The sequence below is a fragment of the Argopecten irradians genome, chromosome 16 (genome assembly GCF_041381155.1).
Source record: "Argopecten irradians isolate NY chromosome 16, Ai_NY, whole genome shotgun sequence".
Classification (NCBI taxonomy): domain Eukaryota; kingdom Metazoa; phylum Mollusca; class Bivalvia; order Pectinida; family Pectinidae; genus Argopecten; species Argopecten irradians.
The window spans coordinates 31758476-31780062 of NC_091149.1; the positions used below are offsets into that span (position 1 = coordinate 31758476).

A 21587-nucleotide genomic window follows, 5' to 3' on the forward strand; every position below is an offset into this window, starting at 1 on the left:
ATCTATATTGTTGATTTTGCAAATCTAACGAGAGCGACATCATTCCCTTTGAAACTTCTAGAGCAAATACTTTGATGTCGCATCTAAACATATCCTCAAAATTATATGAATAGGCCATACATAGCTTGGTCAATTTCGTCTCTTTCAGTGTTCAATACGAAATAAATAGTGGTCACAAATGTACAGTATATAACATTTATGAAGACAATTATTTTTAACATGGCTATTTACGATAATCAGAATAAATAATTCAGTGATGCAGTACGCAGCTACATAACACACTATAAAACAACATCCAAGTGCGATTTTCCCGTCGAAGTCAATTAATCACCGTGAACGTATATATGGTATTCCTTGTTTTCTTGATGAATACCAGTTATTTTTTATCTAGTGCAAGTTTCCATCTCACGAGATGAAATGTAACTGGTATTCATCACGAAACAAGAACTATTCTATTTATCATATTTGTTTTCTCGCTTCCACTTACAGAAGAGCATCACTACTAATTCCAACAAAGGTTATTCCGCCATTGAATTGTACAAAGTTATTAGCCCTTACGATTATCAGTTCGTATTTTTGTAAGCATAACGTCATATTTGTACACAAAAATATGACGTCTTTTTTGTGCACAACCTAGTGATGTAACAATCAAAATGATATTCTAACTGTCATTGCTGCATTCCGATTGGTCAAAAGCAAATGAAAATATCAATAGTGATATTTTCACCATTAAACCAAATTTATTTTCTACGTAAAATGTAATAAAACTAAATGATAAATTACTCATAACAGATAGAAATATCGGTTAACTCTTTTGGAATAGAAATTAATTAGCGATAGACAAGTACGATATGCCATATTCCATCAAATTCCATTATTTTGCTTTCTATTGAACATGTCTATACGGAAGCTACGAACTATTAAATGCAATGCCAACCTTGTTTTCCTTAACCATGACGTGATTGTCCATGAGAGCAAACATCAGGATCCAGGCAGCGCCGGACAGGATATACGTGATGAATAGATTTTTGTGTAATGTCACCCTACTGCAATGGAGTTGTCTAAAAATAACAAAAATAGTAAAGATTATAAGAGAGATAACTTATCAGTCTGGAATATAGCACGAATATACTTGGTGTTATATTTTTGTAGCTAACTAAAAAAGAGCTGACTGATGCAAACTAACTATAGTGACTACTCCAAATATAGAGTCCAGCCGAACTTCATTTGTTACCTGCGTTTGTTTGACGGAATTAATAAAATCATACACGAATCTTATTTGCATATTACAGTGTTTTCAACACTTGTATAATTGTGCCGTCATGTGTTTGCGAGAAAAAAACGAATTTCGCTCATGGAAAAATGACGTCACAATGGGCACTTCCCTGCAAGGAAGGCAACTCTGAATATGCAAGGACGGAATTAATGATTTACGTGGGCATATCAAAACTGTTGAAAAATCATATCAGCCAAATATGACATAAATCGAAGGCTTTTATGGATACCTACGACAACCGCTTTCTTAGGTAAACAGACTACAGAGGATTTATAGGAGTGACAATGTAAAGAAATGATAAATATGCTAATAAAATAGAGCTGCCTTTAAAAGAAACATATTATTCTATAATAAAACTGAAAAAACGAAATTTATTGTCTGAAATATGATACATTACATACAAATAATCGCTTCGTAAATAAATAAATTATCTTCCTATAGAAACACTGGAGCGTGTTTGACTTGCATTTATATTTAGTAGTGAGGAACGCGACATAAATTTCATAAGATGGAGGTTTGTAGAGACGGGAGGGAACACGTGACTTCAATGGAAATAACGGTTCTGCATCAACATGTGGGTGTATCTGTTGAAATAAGAAATGAAGAAATGATATTCGTGTCTGAATTAACATGCCCATCATGGTGTCCTTCCAGTTTTTGTAGAATTACAATTCCGGAGGAGAAAATAATCCGTTTGAAGCAACACGTGGATCAGATGAAGTGTGCGATGCACGTACAAACGTACACGATGCAGGGTAAAGAAATCTGGGCTTACTGATAACCTAAACAGGCCAATAATTGGGCTTACCGATAACCTAAACAGCCCAATAATTGGGCTTACCGATAACCTAAACAGACCAATAATTGGGCTTACCGATAACCTAAACAGGCCAATAATTGGGCTTACCGATAACCTAAACAGGCCAATAATTGGGCTTACCGATAACCTAAACAGGCCAATAATTGGGCTTACCGATAACCTAAACAGACCAATAATTGGGCTTACCGATAACCTAAGCAGGCCAATAATTGGGCTTACCGATTACCTAAACAGACCAATAATTGGGCTTACCGATAACCTAAACAGAACAATAATTGGGCTTACTGATATTCTAAGCAGGCCAATACTCTTGGAGGCGTTTTTTTAGGATCGCTAGATACAAAAGTTACAGGAGTTATTTAAATAGATTTTAGTTGTTCTTGGTATGGTATTTTCTATCATTTTTAGCGTGTAAAATATTGGATATAGTTCATTCAGTCGATTGATGAGTAATCTGGATTTGATACATTTAATAAGCAAATGATACATTTCTTAATATTAAAAGCAAGAGTCAACAAGCGAGGTGAGCGTGTTATGGGAGATAGCGGTATATTCATGTTGTGCACTTGTATATGTAAAGCTGCCCCTTTTATATATGCAATATCACTGAACACCTGACACAAGTTCAACGGGCGAACCATCGAGAAGCGCTAAGCAGGGTAAATCATATTCTAACAATAATGTAAATTAGTTTATATAAACACATGAGTATAAATTTTTAACATGCACGTGTTGACTAATGTAAAGTGATGCTTGTCTTATTGGTAAAAAAGTTTAACATAACAACTGCACAGCACGTGCTTAAACAATCGGCCTAGCCTACCTAAAATGGCTTATAACCCACGCGTTGATATTATTTTTATGACTTTAAAGTGAACTTTTGCAAAACATAACATAAAGCACCTTTGACATTTTAGACTTCCTAAATCGCTACAGGATATATATACATTAACAAGCTATGGCAATTGGTTTACATCATTATAATCCCTCAGCTGTAACATCGTGACATGTCTGCTATCACCCGCTTATTTGAAGGTTTATGCTACCTTCATAATCGAACGTGTGATGCTATAAATCATTCGTTTATTTCACTTAAAGATGATCCACCGCCGACAGAGCATAAATGATATTCATCATTTGAACAATAATTGGTGTTTAATTGGGTGTATATATATATAATTAATACAAAAATAATATAAAATAATTTACTTCGCCTTTGGTGCATGCGCAATCAGTATTTCATTCCATTAAGGATATAGTGGCACGGAATTTTTTCGGGATGCAATCAAATAATTTTCATATTTTTAACGTGAAGTAAAATTAGAAACTCAAACTTTTCAATGGTGGTAATGTTCTAAAGTAAGTAACTTTTGTAACTGAAGAAAAATACTAAATCGTCTGCTCCTATTATAATAGTGAAAAATACCATTTGTCAGCGGTGGAGCATCTTTAAGTATACACAAGAAAACATTGTCCTAATACGAATAATTCTTAATAAGATAATTATGTGTAATTGTTAGATTTTTTATTTTGTATTGCTTAAGAGAAAAAGCTATACTCTACAATTTTAAAAGCAGATATGACATATGTACATGTAGTCATTGTTCCAAACGATTGAAGTCATTAATATATTACTGGACACCAAATGATGGAATTAAGAGGTAAGGTAATAAATAAGCGTATATAAATAGGTCACTGCACTGTTTATGGAGCTATAATCTGCAAATAACAAAATGGAAATGTCTTTAATGACGCAGACAGGTAAATGTTCGTTTTTGACTGGAATTAATAATATATTTGGATATCAAAGAGTGGAGCAAAGCCGTTACCTATTGAATAATGGTTTATAAATTGGTCAGTGTATCATTTGTGCTGATTCTGTGGTAAATGTTAACATACCTTTAAGTGTGTGTGTCGTCCCTATAATGGGAATACAATACAATGATGTTTCCTAAAATATAGACACTAGACGGTGATATGTTTGAATCCATATAAATATCCATCAGTTGACCGGGACTAGAATACAAACAGGGATATATGATCTATATTAAGAGAGCGGGCTTTTACACAGCAGGGCATCCCTTTATGATAACAACTCTTAACAGGTGACTTGAAGTCATTGTCCTTATACTGGTTGTCATTGGGCGACATGTTCTTGATACAATAACACTGTTATTCGGGAATTATGAATTAAATGAACATGAAAACGAGAACATTGTTCTCGAAACAAAATCTCACACCAGCTCCAAAGAAGGCGCATGAAGATCAAACAAGAACAAAAACAAAAATGGCGGAACATTTAAAGTAATGGTTAGCTTTCGCTTCAATTTGACTTTCGTGCCTGTGGCCGTGAAGTGTGATTATGAGATTAAAATACTGATGTAAATGTGAATTTATGTATTTTTAAGTACTAACAGGTCGTAAAATGCTGTAAAGTTTGTTTATTTACGATTGTTTTCTTCATATTGGCGTAACGTTACCGTACACGTCACTTGTCTAGAAATGCGAGAAACTTTGGCTGGCACGAGTGTCACTTATGTATTAGGCATAAAAACATTGACTGATCAGATTACATAATATAAGTGAAATCTTTTTATATTGAATCTAAATTATTTTCAAACAATTAACGTTCGATACTAAAAGGTGTGGGGTTTTCAGGATTGTTATATGTATATAAAGTGATGTATCAGATTCAATGTTAAGTAGATCATTCATGAATTGAGAAATGTCTAATATTTCCAACTTCCATACTCCGACATTCGCCATATTTACTCTCAGGTTATGTTCACGTTGTTTGGGTGAGAATTCATGAGAACATGTTGTCGCTCTACCCTCGGATAGGAACAAAGTTGTTGTCCAAAGTTACCCGCTGTGTTTCGCGACGACTTAAACTCGCGTTTTCATGTTCAGTGACTTTTTCAAATGAAGTTATTTTCGCAATTTTTACTCATAAGGGTTTACTGTTTATGTGTTTGTGACATTTATATTTCGTAATATCTCCCAATCCGCGAAATAGAATGACTGTTGTATTACAGTAATGCACTGCGTAAGATAACGTCATCATCACCAGTTTATTATCCTTATCCTCACTATGTTTTATTGAAGATCTGACATCGATCTTTTATGTCAAGATTGTACCATTGTTTTTACATATGTATTATAATATGTATTACCGTCCTACATAGAAAGTATAGTGAGACATTTTAGAAACATCACCGTACCATTGAACAGTAGCGACGGTTGTGATGGTCATGGATCGTGAGTGGAGATGATAAAGCAGATGAAGACGACAATGTGGGTGATTGGGGTGGAGTTGGTGGCAGTTACAACAACGACAATGTGGGTGATTGGGGTGGAGTTGGTGGCAGTTACAACAACGACGATGTGGTGACATCTTAACATACGTAGTGATAATAGGGACTTTATTTTAATCGGATTTGATGATGAGGATTGGATGATGATGATGATGATGTTGATGATGATGGTGGTTGAGTGATTACTTACCGGAAGAATGAAAAGATGAAGAGGGCAGCGACGGAAAGGAAGATAGAGAGAGCGTAGCCACTGTAGTATATACTGATGACTCTTTGTAATGTCTGAAACAGAAACAGGGTCTATTTAACCATACCCAGATATTAATATAACTAACGATAATATTGGCAAGCGTAAAAAACGGCGAGGTTTTGCATGTAAACAATATATATATCTTTGCAGTGTTTTATAATATATAACAAACGATAACATTGATAAGTGCAACATTTGATACAAAGTTCCAGACAGTTCCAGATAATCGTTTACATGTATTATTTTACACAAGAGGCAGTTTTTGGACAATATGCAGTTGCAGCTATAATGCCTGCGAAACATTTCACCAGGTTATTTATTGATTTTTTTAAATCTTTAAAGTCAATTTTTTGTTTCAAAAATTACAGATAATCTATTGATTATAAAGTCAATTGTAATTAACAGAATGAAACAAACGCATTATTGAAGATAGTTGATTAGGGGGGAAATAATTATGCCCGGATATTCTGATTACACAAATATTTTGGGATAAGATTTAATTATCTATTCCCATGCCGATGTAGGGACTCCTTTAGCGAGTCTTAACTGATCACCTATCAGATACAATATCCATTGTGAAAAACAAGTGAAACTCCGCAAGCACCTCGCACTTCATTCCAGCAACTCATCGCAAACATGGGAGGCCGTCCCTATGTGAGCCTCTCTGTTCACAGGACGATAATTAAATCAAGCCAAAAATCATCTATTTGAATAATCACAATCGGATACCTGCCTATATCGGCCAGATATGTCATTTCTGATTACATTCGGTTTTGACAAGTTCCACTCTCTATGTTTTATTTTTTAAGGTTTTATAGTTTATATACATATTTTGATTTTCTACTATGTTACCCTTCTTCTTATGTTAGAAAAAAACTACAGATGTCTTATCGATTTTATAGTTATTTGTCATAGAATTAAGAACCCAAACAAATATATAACTACAAATAGTTCATTAGAGATGAAGGAATTTAGCCTGACTATTCTGATTATCTAGGTATTAGTTGTAATTACTATTTCCCATACTATTGTTTCGCTTGTGTAGTGTGGCAAATCTAGGGAACATTAACTGATCAAATTCTCGATAAAATATTCGTAAAAAGTAACGCTTTGCTAGCCAGCATGGAGAGACACACGGAAAGCTACATAACTGCACCAGGGCTAACTCTAATGATATTCACTATTTGAACAAGCGCATTTTGTTGTAAGATGACTTGAACGTTAGACATTATTATTGTGTCTTTTCTAATGAATCTGGGGTTAAGTTATGTTGGGTTAAAATGATGCGATCAATTGATGCATCCAACGCAACATAACGCATAAGATCGTTTTTCCTTGTTTAACGCTTAGCCTTTTTATTCGCTCAATTACAATTTGAAGAAAAGTCTGCCGTCTTTCTGCAAATTTCAAATGATAAATCATGCATCGATACACCTTAAAACAACAACAAAAACTTTCAACCAATGTTTTGTGAATAGGTGGATTATCAGGTTATCGTCCGGCTAAGAAAAGCAACGCTTTGATGTAATTCATCCCAGTATTCAGTGGTGACATTCTGCAGACCTTTTGTTCATCCAAAACACTGCCATCGGAAACGTGAACGTAAGGCAGTTTGTAGAGCTTGGGTAATCATTTTTGTGTTGGTAACATTTCGGTCTACACTTGCAAATTAAGTCCATTTCAGCTGATACGTTGATTGGGATAATATCAATTTAAATTGTAATACATGGAGCATATATATTCATTCCATAAGGTTATTCTGAATTGTCTTCGTATTTTCCATTACTCTGATAATCTTGTTACTCATGGTATATTTCGACCGTTCCTGAATTTTTTATCGGACGACAGCCTTACTGATTAGTTGGACAGACCCGTGACACTGGGAGAGAAGAGTACACGGGTCATAGTCACAGAAACGCAATCGACTGACGAAGACAGTAATATACCGTGGGTAACATACTTTTCTGAGTAATTGGAAACTCGAGATCGAGTTCGAATTCCAAGGAAGGAGAAAATGCACAAACTCAGCAAATTAAGTTGTTTGGTATATACAACTATAGTTGTGACTCTAAATGATACAATGTATCGAGTCAGATCCTTTGAAAATAAGTGAAAATCATGAAAAGAATTTTGATCAGGTTTTGTCGCATATGTTTAGATAAGAAAACGCGGTCACCTCGTTGTTACTGGAACACAGTGTATAGTTGGTCCATGTCCTCCCCGTGTCAGGGTGAGCCAGCCACGTCCCGTCCTCCTGACATTGTTTAAACGCCTGGCCTGTACAATATATAATGGGTACATTGTTTAAACGCCTCGCCTTCACAACACTGTTTAAACGCCTGACCTGTACAATAGATAAAGGGATTATTGTTTAAACACCGGATCTGTACAATATATAATTGGTACACTGTTTAAACGTCTGGCCTGTACAATATATAATAGGTACATTGTTTAAATGCATGGCCTTCACAAAAGATAATAGGTACATTTTTAAAACGCATGGCATTCACAAAAGATAATAGGTACATTTTTAAAACGCATGGCATTCACAAAAGATAAAAGGTACATTATTTAAACGCCTCGCCTTCACAATAGATAATGGGTAGACTGTTTAAACGCCTGACATGTACAATAGATAATGGCATTATTGTTTGAACGCCTGGCCTGTACTATATATAATGGGTACATTGTTTAAAAGCCTGGCCTGTACAATATATATTACGTCACAAAAGATAATAGGTACATTTGAACGCATGACCTTCATAAAATATAAATGATTCATAAGGGGTAATGGTATATGTATTTTTTAAAATCTCTTCACTTGCTATCGATTTATCATTATGAACAATTTGTGATTCACCTAATTTTTATTATCACAACCTTGGACACGATGATCTGACAACATCCATCCCATTAGGGGCCACGTCACGATGACCTTTGGAAATAGACAATCAAATTGCTACTAGCAGAGTTTTTGAAAATGAATTTCAGGGGACGAAATAGTTAAAAAAAAAACCTGTCAGAATTATTTTCGTATATGCAGAATTATTGTCTTATTTGCAGTCATCTCGCCCAAAGAACACAACAAGAGGCCCAAAGGGCCTTAACGGTTATCTGACTACTCGGCAATAGTAAAATTAATTATATATGGTGTCATTTTGTCAGGACCATGTCAGGATCATTTTCAATTTCTTTCAACAAATTATATTTCTAACAAGAGGCCCAACGGTCTTAACATATAGGAAACTAATTAGATATAGTGTCATGGTAGCCATCTTCGATTTGGGATCAACCAAAGATGTAACAATACTTTGTCAGGACCATGTCAGGATCATTTCATGCAAGTTTCAGCCAAATCGCACCGGTAGAACTTGAGAAGAAGTTCAAAATGTGTTTTCAAGATGGCCGCTGTGGCAGCCATCTTGGATTTCGGATCGACCCGAAAATTAACAACACTTTGTCAGGACCATGTCAGAATCATTTCATGCAGGTTTCAGCCAAATCGCACCGGTAGAACTTGAGAAGAAGTTCAAAATGTGTTTTCAAGATGGCCGCTGTGGCCGCCATCTTGGATTTCAGATCGACCTGACAAATAACAACACTTTGTCGGGACCATGTCAGGATCATTTCATGCAAGTGTCAGCCAAATCGCACCGGTAGAACTTGAGAAGAACTTCAAAATGTGTTTTCAAGATGGCGGCTGTGGCGGCTCTCTTGGATTTCGGATCGTCTCGTAAAATAACAACACTTTGTCGGGACCATGTCAGGATCATTTCATGCAAGTTTCATCCAAATCGCACCGGTAGAACTTGAGAAGGAGTTCTAAATGTGTTTTCAAGATGGCCGCTGTGGCAGCCATCTTGGATTTCAGATTGACCCGAAAAATAACAACACTTCCTCGGGACCATGTCAGGATCATTTCATGCAAGTTTCAGACAAATTACACCGGTAGAACTTCAGAATAAGTTCAAAATGGGTTTTCAAGATCGCAGCTGTGGCGGCAATCTTGGATTTCGGATCGACTCGAAAAATAACAACACTTTGTCGGGACCATGTCAGGATCATTTCATGCAAGTTTCCGACAAATCGCACCGGTAGAACTTGAGAAGAAGTTCAAAATGTGTTTTCAATATGGCGGCTGTGGCGGCCATCTTGGATTTCGGATCAACCCGAAAAATAACAACACTTTGTCGGGACCATGTCAGGATCATTTCATGCAAGTTTCCGACAAATCGCACCGGTAGAACTTGAGAAGAAGTTCAAAATGTGGAAAGTTAACGCAAGGCCCATGTTGTCGATGAATAGGTGGTGTCGATGAATGGGTGGTGTCGATGAATGGTTGGTGTCGATGAATAGGTGGTGTCGAGGAATGGGTGGTGTGTATGAATGGGCGGTGTCCATGAATGGGAGGTGTCCATGAATGAATGGTATCCATGAAAGGGCGGTGTCGATGAAGTGGTGGTGGCTACGAATTGGCGGTGTCGATGAATGGGTGGTGTCTATGAGTGGGCGGTGTCGATGAATGGGCGATGTGTATGAATGGGCAGTGTCGATGAATTGGTGGTGTTTATGAATTGGTGGTGTGTATGAATGGGCGGTGTCTATGAATTGGTGGTATGTATGAATTGGTGGTGTGTATGAATGGTGGTATCCATGAATGGGTAATGTCCATGAATGGGTGGTGTCGATGAATGGGTGGTGTCGATGAATGGGCGGTGTCTGTCTATGAATGGGTGGTGTCTATGAATGGTTGGTGTCGATGAATGGATGTGGGTGGTGTCGATGAATGGATGGTGTCGATGAATGGTTGGTATCGATGAATGGGTGGTGTCGATGAATGGATGGTGTCGATGAATGGGGCGGTGTCAATTAATGGATGGTGTCGATGAATAGGTGGTGTCGATGAATGGGTGGTGTCGATGAATGGATGGTGTCGATGAATGGGCGGTGTTAATGAATTGGCGGTGTTAATGAATGGGCGGTGTTAATGAATGGATGGTGTCGATGAATGGTTGGTGTCGATGAATGGGTGGTGTCGATGAATGGAATGTGTTGATGAAAAGGTGGTGTCGATGAATGGGTGGTGTCGATGAATGTTCGGTGTCGATGAATAGGTGGTGTCGATGAATGGGTGGTGTGTATGAATGGGCGGTGTCTGTCTATGAATGGGTGGTGTCTATGAATGGGTGGTGTCCATGAATGGGCGGTGTCGATGAAGTGGTGGGCTATGAATTGCCGGTGTCGATGAATGGATGGTGTCGATGAATGGGTGGTGTCGATGAATGGGTGGTGTCGATGAATGGGCGGTGTCGATGAATAGGTGGTGTCGATGAATGGGTGGTGTCGATGAATAGGTGGTGTCGATGAATAAGTGGTGTGTCGGTAAGTGAGCGGTGTCCATGAATGGGTGGTGTCCATGAATGGGCGGTGTCGATGAAGTGGTGGTGGCTATGAATTGACGGTGTCGATGAATGGGCGGTGTCGACGAATGGGCGGTGTCGATGAATGGGCGGTGTTAATGAATGGGCGGTGTTAATGAATGGGCGGTGTTAATGAATGGGCGGTGTCGATGAATTGGCGTTGTCGTTGAATCGGCGGTGTTAATGAATGGGCGGTGTCGATGAATGGGCGGTGTCGATGAATGGGTGGTGTCGATGAATGGGTGGTGTCGATGAATGGGTGTTGTCAATGAATGGGCAGTGTCGATGAATTGGCGGTGTCGATGAATGGGCGGTGTCTATGAATGGGTGGTGTCTATGAATGGGTGGTGTCGATGAATGGGTGGTGTCGATGAATGGGTGGTGTCGATGAATGGATGGTGTCGATGAATGGATGGTGTCGATGAATGGTTGGGGGCGATGAATGGGTGGTGTCGATGAATGGGTGGTGTCGATGAATGGGTGGTGTCGATGAATGGGTGGTGTCGATGAATAGGTGGTGTCGATGAATGGGTGGTGTCAATGAATGGGTCGCTGAATGAGTGGTGTCGATGAATGTGTACTAATGATTAGATGTCGATGAATGGTTGCGTCGTCGCTTGAATGGATGAATGGGTGGTGAATGGACATGGGCGGTGTCTATGAATGGGTGGTGTCCTATGAATGGGCAGTGTGCGATGAATTGGTGGGTGTCAGATGAATGGGCGGTGTTAATGAATGGTATGGTGTCGAATGAATGGTTGGTGTCGAATGAAATGGGTGGTGTCGTATGACTGGTCAGATGTGTATGAATGGGCAGTGTCGGATGAATTGGTGGTGTTTATGAATGTGGCGGTGTCAATGAATATTGGTGGTGTCGATGAATGAGAGTTTGTCGAAAAATTGGTAGGTATGTATGAATTGCAGTGAGTATGTGTGTATGAAAGGCCAAGTTGTCCAATGAATTGGTGTTGTCCATGAATGGGCGGTGTCGGATGAATCGGGCGGTGTGCTAAGATTCTATGAATGGGTGTGTCGATGAATGGGCAGTGTCCAGTGAATGGTGGTGTCTATGAATGGGTTGTAGTGGTGTCGATGAATGGGTGGGTGTCGATGAATGGAAGTTTGTCAATAATATGAATCGTGTCGATGAATGGGTGGTGTCGAGTGAATGGGTCGGTGTGTGTAATGAATGGGTGGTGTCTATGAATGGATGGTGTCCCCGATGAATTGGTGGTGTCCCGATGAATGGCGAGTGGTGTGTCGATGAATGGGTGGTGTCGATGAATGGGGGTGTGTATTGAATGGATGGGTGTGTTTATGAATGGGCTGGTGTGTATGAATTGGCGGTTCGATGTCGATGAATGGGCGGTTGTTCGATGAATGGGCGGTGTCGATGAATGGGACGGTGTGTAGATGAATGGGGCCTGTGTCGATGAATTGGAGGTGTAGAGAATGAATGGGGTGGTGTCCTATGAATGGGCGGTGTCTATGAATGGTGGTAGTGTCTATGAAGTGGTGGTGGCTATGAATGGGCGGTAGCTCATCGATGTGGTGTCCATGAATGGGTGGTGTCTATGAATGGGCGTCTTGTGTCTATGAATGGGCGGTGTGTATGAATGGGCAGTGTCGATGAATGATGGTGTTTTGCGATGACATGAATGGGTGGTGTCGATGAATAGGATGGTGTCGATGAATTGGTGGTGTCGATGAATGTGGTGGTGTCGATGAATGGTTTGGTGTCGATGAATGTGTGGTGTGTATGAATGGGTGGTGTCGATGAATGGGCGGGTTGTGTCGATGAATGGGGTGGTCCCTATGGAATGGTTGGTGTCGATGAATAGGTGGTGTCGATGAATGGTGGAGGTGTCGATGAATGGGTGTGTCGATGAATAGTATGGTGTCGATGAATGGGTGGTGTCGATGAATGACCAATGGTGTCCATGAATGGGGTCGGGTGTCGAATATAATGGCGGTGTCGATGAGAATGGGTGGTGTCGATGAATGTGGTGTGTGGCGAATGAATGGATGGTGTCGATTGAATGGGCGGTGTCGATGAATGGGCGGTGTCGATGAATGGGTGGTGTCGATGACTGGGTGGTGTCGATGAATGGGCGGTGTCGATGAAATTGGTCGATGTGTGGCGGTGGCATTATGAATGGGCGGGTGTCGATGAATGGGTGGTGTCTATGAATGGGCGGTGGTCGATGAATGGCGTGGTGTCGATGAAGTGGTGGTGTCTATGAATGGGTTGGTGTCTATGAATTGGCGGTATCGATGAATGGTGGTTGTCGATTGTAATGGTGAGACGATGTGTGGTATCGTGATGAATGGGCGGTGTCAATGAATGGGCGGTGTTAAATGAATGGGCGGTGTCGATGAATGGTTGGTGTCGATGAATGGGTGGTTGTCGATGAATGGATGGTGTCGATGAATGGTGGGAGTGTCGATGAATGGATGGGTGTCGATGAATGGGTAGGGTGTCGTATGAATGAGCGGTGTCGATGAATAGGTGGTGTCGATGAATGGGTGGTTGTCGATGAATTGGTGGTGGCGGATGAAATTGGCGGTGTCCGAAGAATGGGCGAAAGTCGATGAATGGATGGTGGATGAGATTAGGCGGTGTCGAATGAATGGGTGGTGTCCATGAATGGGCGGTGTCCATCGATGAATTGCGCGGTGTCGATGAACGGGTTGTGTGTACGTGGGCGCTGTCGATGAATTGCGGTAGTGTTTATGAATTGGCGGTGTCGATGAATGGGCGGTGTCCGATGAATTGGCGGTGTCTAATGAATAGGGCGGTGTCGATGAATGGTGTGGTGCCGATGAAGTGGTGTGGTCGATGAATTGGTGTCGTGTCGTATGAATGGGTGTGTCGATGAATGGGCGAGTGTCGTCTGAATGGGCGGTGTTATGAATAGGTTCGGTGTCGATGAATTGGCGGTGTCTATGAATGGGCGGTGTGTAATGAATGGCGGTGTCTATGAATGGGGTGGTGTCGATGAATGGGCGGGTGTCGATGAATGGGGTGGTGTCGGGGTGAATGAATGGCGGTAGTGTCTATGAATGGGTGGTGGTCAAAGAATGGGGCGTGTCGATGAATGGGTGGTCTTGTCGATGAAACTTGCGGTGTTGTGTGTCAGGTTGAATGGTGCGGTGTCGATGAATGGGTGGTGTCTATGAATAGTGGTGTCGATGAATGGGTGGTGTCGATAAATGGGTGGTGTCGATGAATGGGTGGTGTCGAGTGAATGGATGGTGTTAATGAATTGTATATTAATGGTTGGTGGCCATGAATTGGTGGTATCGATGAATGGGTGGTGTCGATGAATGGATGGTGTCGTTGATGAAGATGGGCGTGTTCCATGAAATGGATGGTGTCGATGAATTAGGATGTGTCGATTGAATGTGGGTGGTGTCGATGAATGGGTGGTGTCGATGAATGGGTGGTGTCGATGAATGGGTGGTGTGTATGAATGGGCGGTGTCCATGAATGGGAGGTGTCCATGAATGGGTGGTGTCCATGAATGGGCGGTGTCGAAATGAAGATGGTATGAAGTGTCAATGAATTGCGTGTGGTGAGTATGAATGGGCATGTGTCATGAATGGGCGCGGTGTCAATGATTGGTGGTGTTATGTGTGTCATGAATGGGTCAAAGAAAGGTGTGTTATGAATTGGTGGTGTGTATGAAGATGGATGGTGTCGTCACGATGAATGGGTGGTGTCTATGAATGGTGGTGTGATGAATGGGTAGTGTTAAAATATGAATGTTGTGTGTATGAATGTCGAGGGAATGGGTGGGCGGTGTCGAATGAATGGGTGGTTGTGTATGAATGGGTATGAATGTGGTGCAGTGTATGAAATGGGTGGTGTGGTATGAATGGGTGGTGTGAGTATGTATAGGTGGTGTCGATGAATGGGTGTTGTCGATGAATGGGACAGTGTCGATGGAATGGGAGGGTGTCGATAAATTGGCGGGTGTCAATGAATAGGCTGTGATAATGAATGGCGGTATCGATGAGTGGGTGGTGGTCAATGAATGGGCGGTATTCGATGAATTGGCCGTGGTGTGACGAATTGGATGCGGTGTCAGATGAATTGGCGGTGTCCATGGATGAATGGGCCATGTTGACGATGAATGGGAGAGTGTCGATGAATGGGCCGTGTCGATGAATGGATGGTGTCGATGATGCGGCTGGTGTTCAATGATGAATGGGCGGTATCGATGAATATGGGCGGTGTCGATGAATGGGCGTGTTGACGAATTGGTGAGTGTCGATGAATGGCGGTCAATGTGGTGTCATATGAATGGGCTGTGTTAATGAATGGGCGGTATCGATGAATTGACGATTGTCGATGAATTGGCGTGTGAGAATTGGAAGGTGTCGATGAATGGGTGGTGTCAATGAAGGGGCTCGGTATCGTTGAATTTGCGGTGTCGATGAATTGGTGTGTCTCATGAATGGGTGATGTCCATGAATTGGGCGGTGTATATGGAATTGGTATGTGTTGATGATTGAGCGGTGTCGATTGAATTTGGCGGTGTCGATGGAATTGGTGGTGGCCATGAATGTTGGTGGAGTCGATGAATGGGTGGAGTACATGAATTGGTTGTGTTGGTTGATGAGCTGTGTCCAAGAATTGGTTGTGTTGATGAATTGGCGGTGTCAATGAATGGGTGTTGTCAATGAATGGGCATGTGTCGTACGAATGTGGGCAGTGTCCATGAATTGGTGGTGTGTATTGATGGGTGGTGTCCAATGAATTGGTGGTGTGTATGAATGCAGGTGTCCATGAATGGGTTGTGTCAATGAATGGGCGGTGTCGATGAATGGGTGGTGTCGATGAATGGGTGTGTCCATGAATGGGTGGTGTCGTATGAATTGGTGAGTGTGTATGAATGGGCAGGGTGTGTCCATGAATGGTGGTGTGTCGAATGAATGGGCGGTGTCATGAAATTGGTGGTGTGTATGAATGGGCAGTGTGTAATGAATGGGCAGTGTCCATGAATGGGTGGTGTGTATGAATAAGGGCAGTGTCCATGAATTGGTGGTGTGTATGAATGGGCAGTGTCATGAATTGGGTGGTGTCGATGAATGGGTGGTGTCGATGAATGGGCGGTGTGTATGAATGGGCAGTGTGTATGAATGGGTGCAGTGTCGATGAATGGGTGGTGTGTATGAAATGGGGCAGTGTCATATGAATTGGTGGTGTCGATGAATGGGTGGTGTGTATGAATGGGTGGTGTCTGAATGAATGGGTGGTGTCGATGAATGGCGGTGTCGATGAATGGGTGGTGTCGATGAATGGGTGGTGTGTAGAATGGGTGGTAGATCGATGAATGGGTGGGTGTCGATGAATAGGCGGCAGTGTTGATGAATGGTTGGTGTCGATGAATTGGGAGTGTCAATGAATGGGCAGTATGAATTGGGTGGTGTCGATGAATGGGCGGTATCGATGAATTGGTGGTGTCGATGAATTGGCCGTGTTGGACGAATGGAGGTGTCGATGAATTGGCGGTGTCAATGAATGGGCCTGTGATGAATGGCGGTGATCGATGAATGGGGTGTCCGATGATGTGGTGGTGTCCAATGAATGGGCGGTATCGATGAATTGGCGGTGTCGATGAATGGGCCGTGTGACGAATTGGAGGTGTCGATGAATTGGCGGTGTCAATGAATGGGCCATGGTGCGATGGTGATGATGAATGGGCGGTGTCGATGAGTGGTGTCAATGAATGGGCGGTATCGATGAATTGGCGGTGTCGATGAATGGGCCGAGTTGTGAATTTGAGTGTGTCCGATGAATGGGTGGTGTCGATGAATGGGTGGTGTCGATGAATGGGTGGTGTCGATGAATGGGCGGTGTCGATGAATGGGTGGTGTCGATGAATGGGTGGTGTCGATGAATGGGTGGTGTCGATGAATGGGTGGTGTCGATGAATGGGCGGTGTCGATGAATGGGTGGTGTCGTATGAATGGTGGTGTATGAATGGCAGTGTCCATGAATGGGTGGTGTCGATGAATGGGTGGTGTAAATGAATGGGTGTGTGTATGAATTGGCAGTGTGTATGAATGGGCAGTGTCCATGAATTGGTGGTGTGTATGAATGGGCAGTGTCCATGAATTGGTGGTGTGTATGAATGGGCAGTGTCCATGAATTGTGTGTATGAATGAATGTCGATGAATAGCGGTGTGCATGAATGGGCAGTGTGTATGAATGGGCAGTGTCAATGAATTGGTGGTGTGTATGAAAGGGCAGTGTCAATGAATTGGTGGTGTGTATGAATGGGTGGTGTGTATGAATGGGTGGTGTGTATGAATGGTGTAGTGTGTAATGAATGGGTGGTGTCGATGAACGGGTGGTGTGTATGAATGTTTGGTGTGTATGAATGGGCGGTGTCGATGAATTGGTGGTGTCGATGAATGGGTGGTGTGTATAATGGGTGGTGTCGATGAATGGGTGTGTGTCGATGAATGGGCAGTGTTGACGAATGGGAGGTGTCGATGAATTGGCGATGTCAATGAATGGGCTGTGATAATGAATTGGCGGTATCGATGAATTGGTGGTGTGTCGATGAGTGGGTGGTGTCAATGAATGGGCGGTATCGATGAATTGGCGGTGTCGATGAATTGGCCGTGTTGACGAATTGGAGGTGTCGATGAATTGGCGGTGTCAATGAATGGGCCATGTTGACGAATGGAAGGTGATGATGAATGGGCGGTGTCGATGAGTGGCTGGTGTCAATGAATGGGCGGTATCGATGAATTGGCGGTGTCGATGAATGGGCCGTGTTGACGAATTTGAGGTGTCGATGAATTGGCGGTGTCAATGAATGGGCTGTGTTAAGGAATGGCGGTATCGATGAATAGGCCGTGTTGAGAAATGGGTGGTGTCGATGAATTGGCGGTGTCCATGAAATTGGTTGTGTCGATGAATGGGCGGTGTCATGAATTGGCTGTGTCGATGAATTGGTGGTGTCCATGAATTGGTGGTGTATATGAATTTGTTGTGTTGATGATTGAGCGGTGTCAATGAATTGGCGGTGTCTATGAATTAGTGGTGGCCATGAATTGGTGGTGTCGATGAATTGGCGATGTTGATGAATGGGCGGTGTTAATGAATGGGCGATATCGATGAATTGGTGGTGTGGAAGATAATACATTTCCTATACATACGAATGGTTCAGATGACTAATTAGGACTGGCTATGATAATCAATTGCCCTATAAGCTGAGGTCTATATTACATTTGCATACTTTTCACTGACGGCAGGTGCGATATTGGCACAAGTAGTGAAATCAATACTACATAATTATCGCTTACACGTTAAGTGCGTGTTTCGATAATATATCATATCCGGGGGACAATAAACATGGTAGAAGTCATAGTGTAATTAACCCAACAGAGGGAGATTATGTGACGCTATACTACGCATGCTGCCTATATATTCATTTAGAAATATTAAATTTGATCGATATAATTAACATTACTTTCCCAAACTGTGTAGCTGAATCTCTGGTTACTGGTTTATAGCTGCCTTCGGGTTGTATAAACAACAAACGTGTATAGATAAGTTACTAAGGACATGTGCTAAACTTAAATTTATTCAGATCGTCCTTGAATCATTATAAAAAGTAAGAAGTAAGTAATATCCTTCTTCAAATAGAAATATGTTTATTTAGGATTTACACAAAGCAAGAACAGCAACATAATCATTAACGAAGAATTTAAAGTTGATGAAAATGTGAACCAATCTTAGGATTTTTATTAAATTTACAGTATGTATATTGTTTTCCAAAAAATACAATACTTAGTAGGGGGTAGTTAGGAAATATTTACCTGTAGGATTGCCGTACTTGTACCGGAGGAAGGTTGGACAGTAATGATGTACTGATGATTGAGGTTGTTAGGTGATAATTACCTGTAGGATTGCCGTACTTGTACCGGAGGAAGGTTGGACAGTAATGATGTACTGATGATTGAGGTTGTTAGGTGATAATTACCTGTAGGATTGCCGTACTTGTACCAGGAGGAAGGTTGGACAGTCATGATGTACTGATGATTGAGGTAGTTAGGAGATAATTACCTGTAGGATTGCCGTACTTGTACCGGAGGAAGGTTGGACAGTCATGATGTACTGATGATTGAGGTAGTTAGGAGATAATTACCTGTAGGATTGCCGTACTTGTACCGGAGGAAGGTTGGACAGTCATGATGTACTGATGATTGAGGTAGTTAGGAGATAATTACCTGTAGGATTGCCGTACTTGTACCGGAGGAAGGTTGGACAGTCATGATGTACTGATGATTGAGGTAGTTAGGAGATAATTACCTGTAAGATTGCCGTACTTGTACTGGAGGAAGGTTGGACAGTCATGATGTACTAATGATTGAGGTAGTTAGGAGATAATTACCTGTAGGATTGCCGTACTTGTACCGGAGGAAGGTTGGACAGTCATGATGTACTAATGATTGAGGTAGTTAGGAGATAATTACCTGTAGGATTGCCGTACTTGTACCGGAGGAAGGTTGGACAGTCCTGATGTACTAATGATTGAGGTAGTTAGGAAATAATTACCTGTAGGATAGCCTTACTTGTACCGGAGGAAGGTTGGACAGTCATGATGTACTGATGATTGAGGTAGTTAGGAGATAATTACCTGTAGGATTGCCGTACTTGTACCGGAGGAAGGTTGGACAGTCATGATGTACTAATGATTGAGGTAGTTAGGAGATAATTACCTGTAGGATTGCCGTACTTGTACCGGAGGAAGGTTGGACAGTCATGATGTACTGATGATTGAGGTAGTTAGGAGATAATTACCTGTAGGATTGCCGTACTTGTACCGGAGGAAGGTTGGACAGTCATGATGTACTGATGATTGAGGTAGTTAGGAGATAATTACCTGTAGGATTGCCGTACTTGTACCGGAGGAAGGTTGGACAGTCATGATGTACTGATGATTGAGGTAGTTAGGAGATATAATTACCTGTAGGATTGCCGTACTTGTACCGGAGAAAGGTTGGACAGTCATGATGTACTAATGATTGAGGTAGTTAGGAGATAATTACTTGTAGGATTGCCGTACTTGTACCGGAGGAAGGTTGGACAGTCATGATGTACTTAATGATTGAGGTAGTTAGGAGATAATTACCTGTAGGATTGCCGTACTTGTACCGGAGGAAGGTTGGACAGTCATGATGTACTAATGATTGAGGTAGTTAGGAGATAATTACCTGTAGGATTGCCGTACTTGAACCGGAGGAAGGTTGGACAGTCATGATGTACTAATGATTGAGGTAGTTAGGAGATAATTACCTGTAGGATTGCCGTACTTGTACCGGAGGAAGGTTGGACAGTCATGATGTACTAATGATTGAGGTAGTTAGGAGATAATTACCTGTAGGATTGCCGTACTTGTACCGGAGGAAGGTTGGACAGTCATGATGTACTGATGATTGAGTAGTTTAGGAGATAATTACCTGTAGGATTGCCGTACTTGTACCGGAGGAAGGTTGGACAGTCATGATGTACTGATGATTGAGGTAGTTAGGAGATAATTAACTGTAGGATTGGATTGCCGTACTTGTACCGGAGAAAGGTTGGACAGTCATGATGTACTGATGATTGAGGTAGTTAGGAGATAATTACCTGTAGGATTGCCGTACTTGTACCGGAGGAAGGTTGGACAGTCAGTCATGATGTACTGATGATTGAGGTAGTTAGGAGATAATTACCTGTAGGATTGCCGTACTTGTACCGGAGGAAGGTTGGACAGTCATGATGTACTGATGATTGAGGTAGTTAGGAGATAATTACCTGTAGGATTGCCGTACTTGTACCGGAGGAAAGTTGGACAGTCATAATCTACTGACGATTGAGGTAGCTAGGAGATAATTACCTGAAGGATTGCCGTACTTGTACCGGAGGAAGGTTGGATAGTCATGATGTACTGATTATTGAAGGAGTTAGGTGATAATTACCTGAAGGATTGCCGTACTTGTACCGGAGGAAGGTTGGACAGTCATGATGTACTGTATTTCCTGCTGCCGTGTAATTCCAACAATCCCAGCCGTCAAAAGTAGCATTACAGTACAGACCTCCTATAAGATAAACGGTCGAGTAATAACTAATCTGATGAAATCGTAGATTCATTGGAAGATAAATATTTATTTTCTTATCAAAAGGTTTCATACTGTTTTGGCAATACACTCGTGTCGCCTGAGGCTGTATTGCATGGATATCCATGCAATATAGCCTCGCGGCGTCACACCGTCAACCAAATTACTTTTTCTCGGTAGAATTTTAACATTTCTGTTTCAGAAACTAGGATGATTTTATTTTGAAAGATACAAACAGTGGGAATTACGTTGAAAATATCACGCAATTTTTATTCAATCTGATTGAAATACATAGCCTTATAACCACTCCGTTCAAACGTAGTGATATTAAGGATACGTATTTTTATAAGATTATAATATCCTTTTGCGTTGAGACTGATATAAA

The 21587-nt window shown here is 41.4% G+C and overlaps 1 protein-coding gene across 1 annotated transcript in view; it reads right to left on the reverse strand.

Moving 5' to 3' along the window:
* Window positions 1–21587, reverse strand: part of LOC138310716 (calcitonin gene-related peptide type 1 receptor-like) — a 40930-nt gene that overhangs the window by 5098 nt on the left and 14245 nt on the right. Inside the window, exons 2-5 of the mRNA XM_069252055.1 lie at window positions 21065–21184; window positions 7837–7937; window positions 5601–5692; window positions 938–1061 (exon numbers count right to left, since the gene is read on the reverse strand). Of these exons, the coding sequence (XP_069108156.1) occupies window positions 938–1061; window positions 5601–5692; window positions 7837–7937; window positions 21065–21184 (437 nt within the window). The remainder of the gene's footprint in view (window positions 1–937; window positions 1062–5600; window positions 5693–7836; window positions 7938–21064; window positions 21185–21587) is intronic.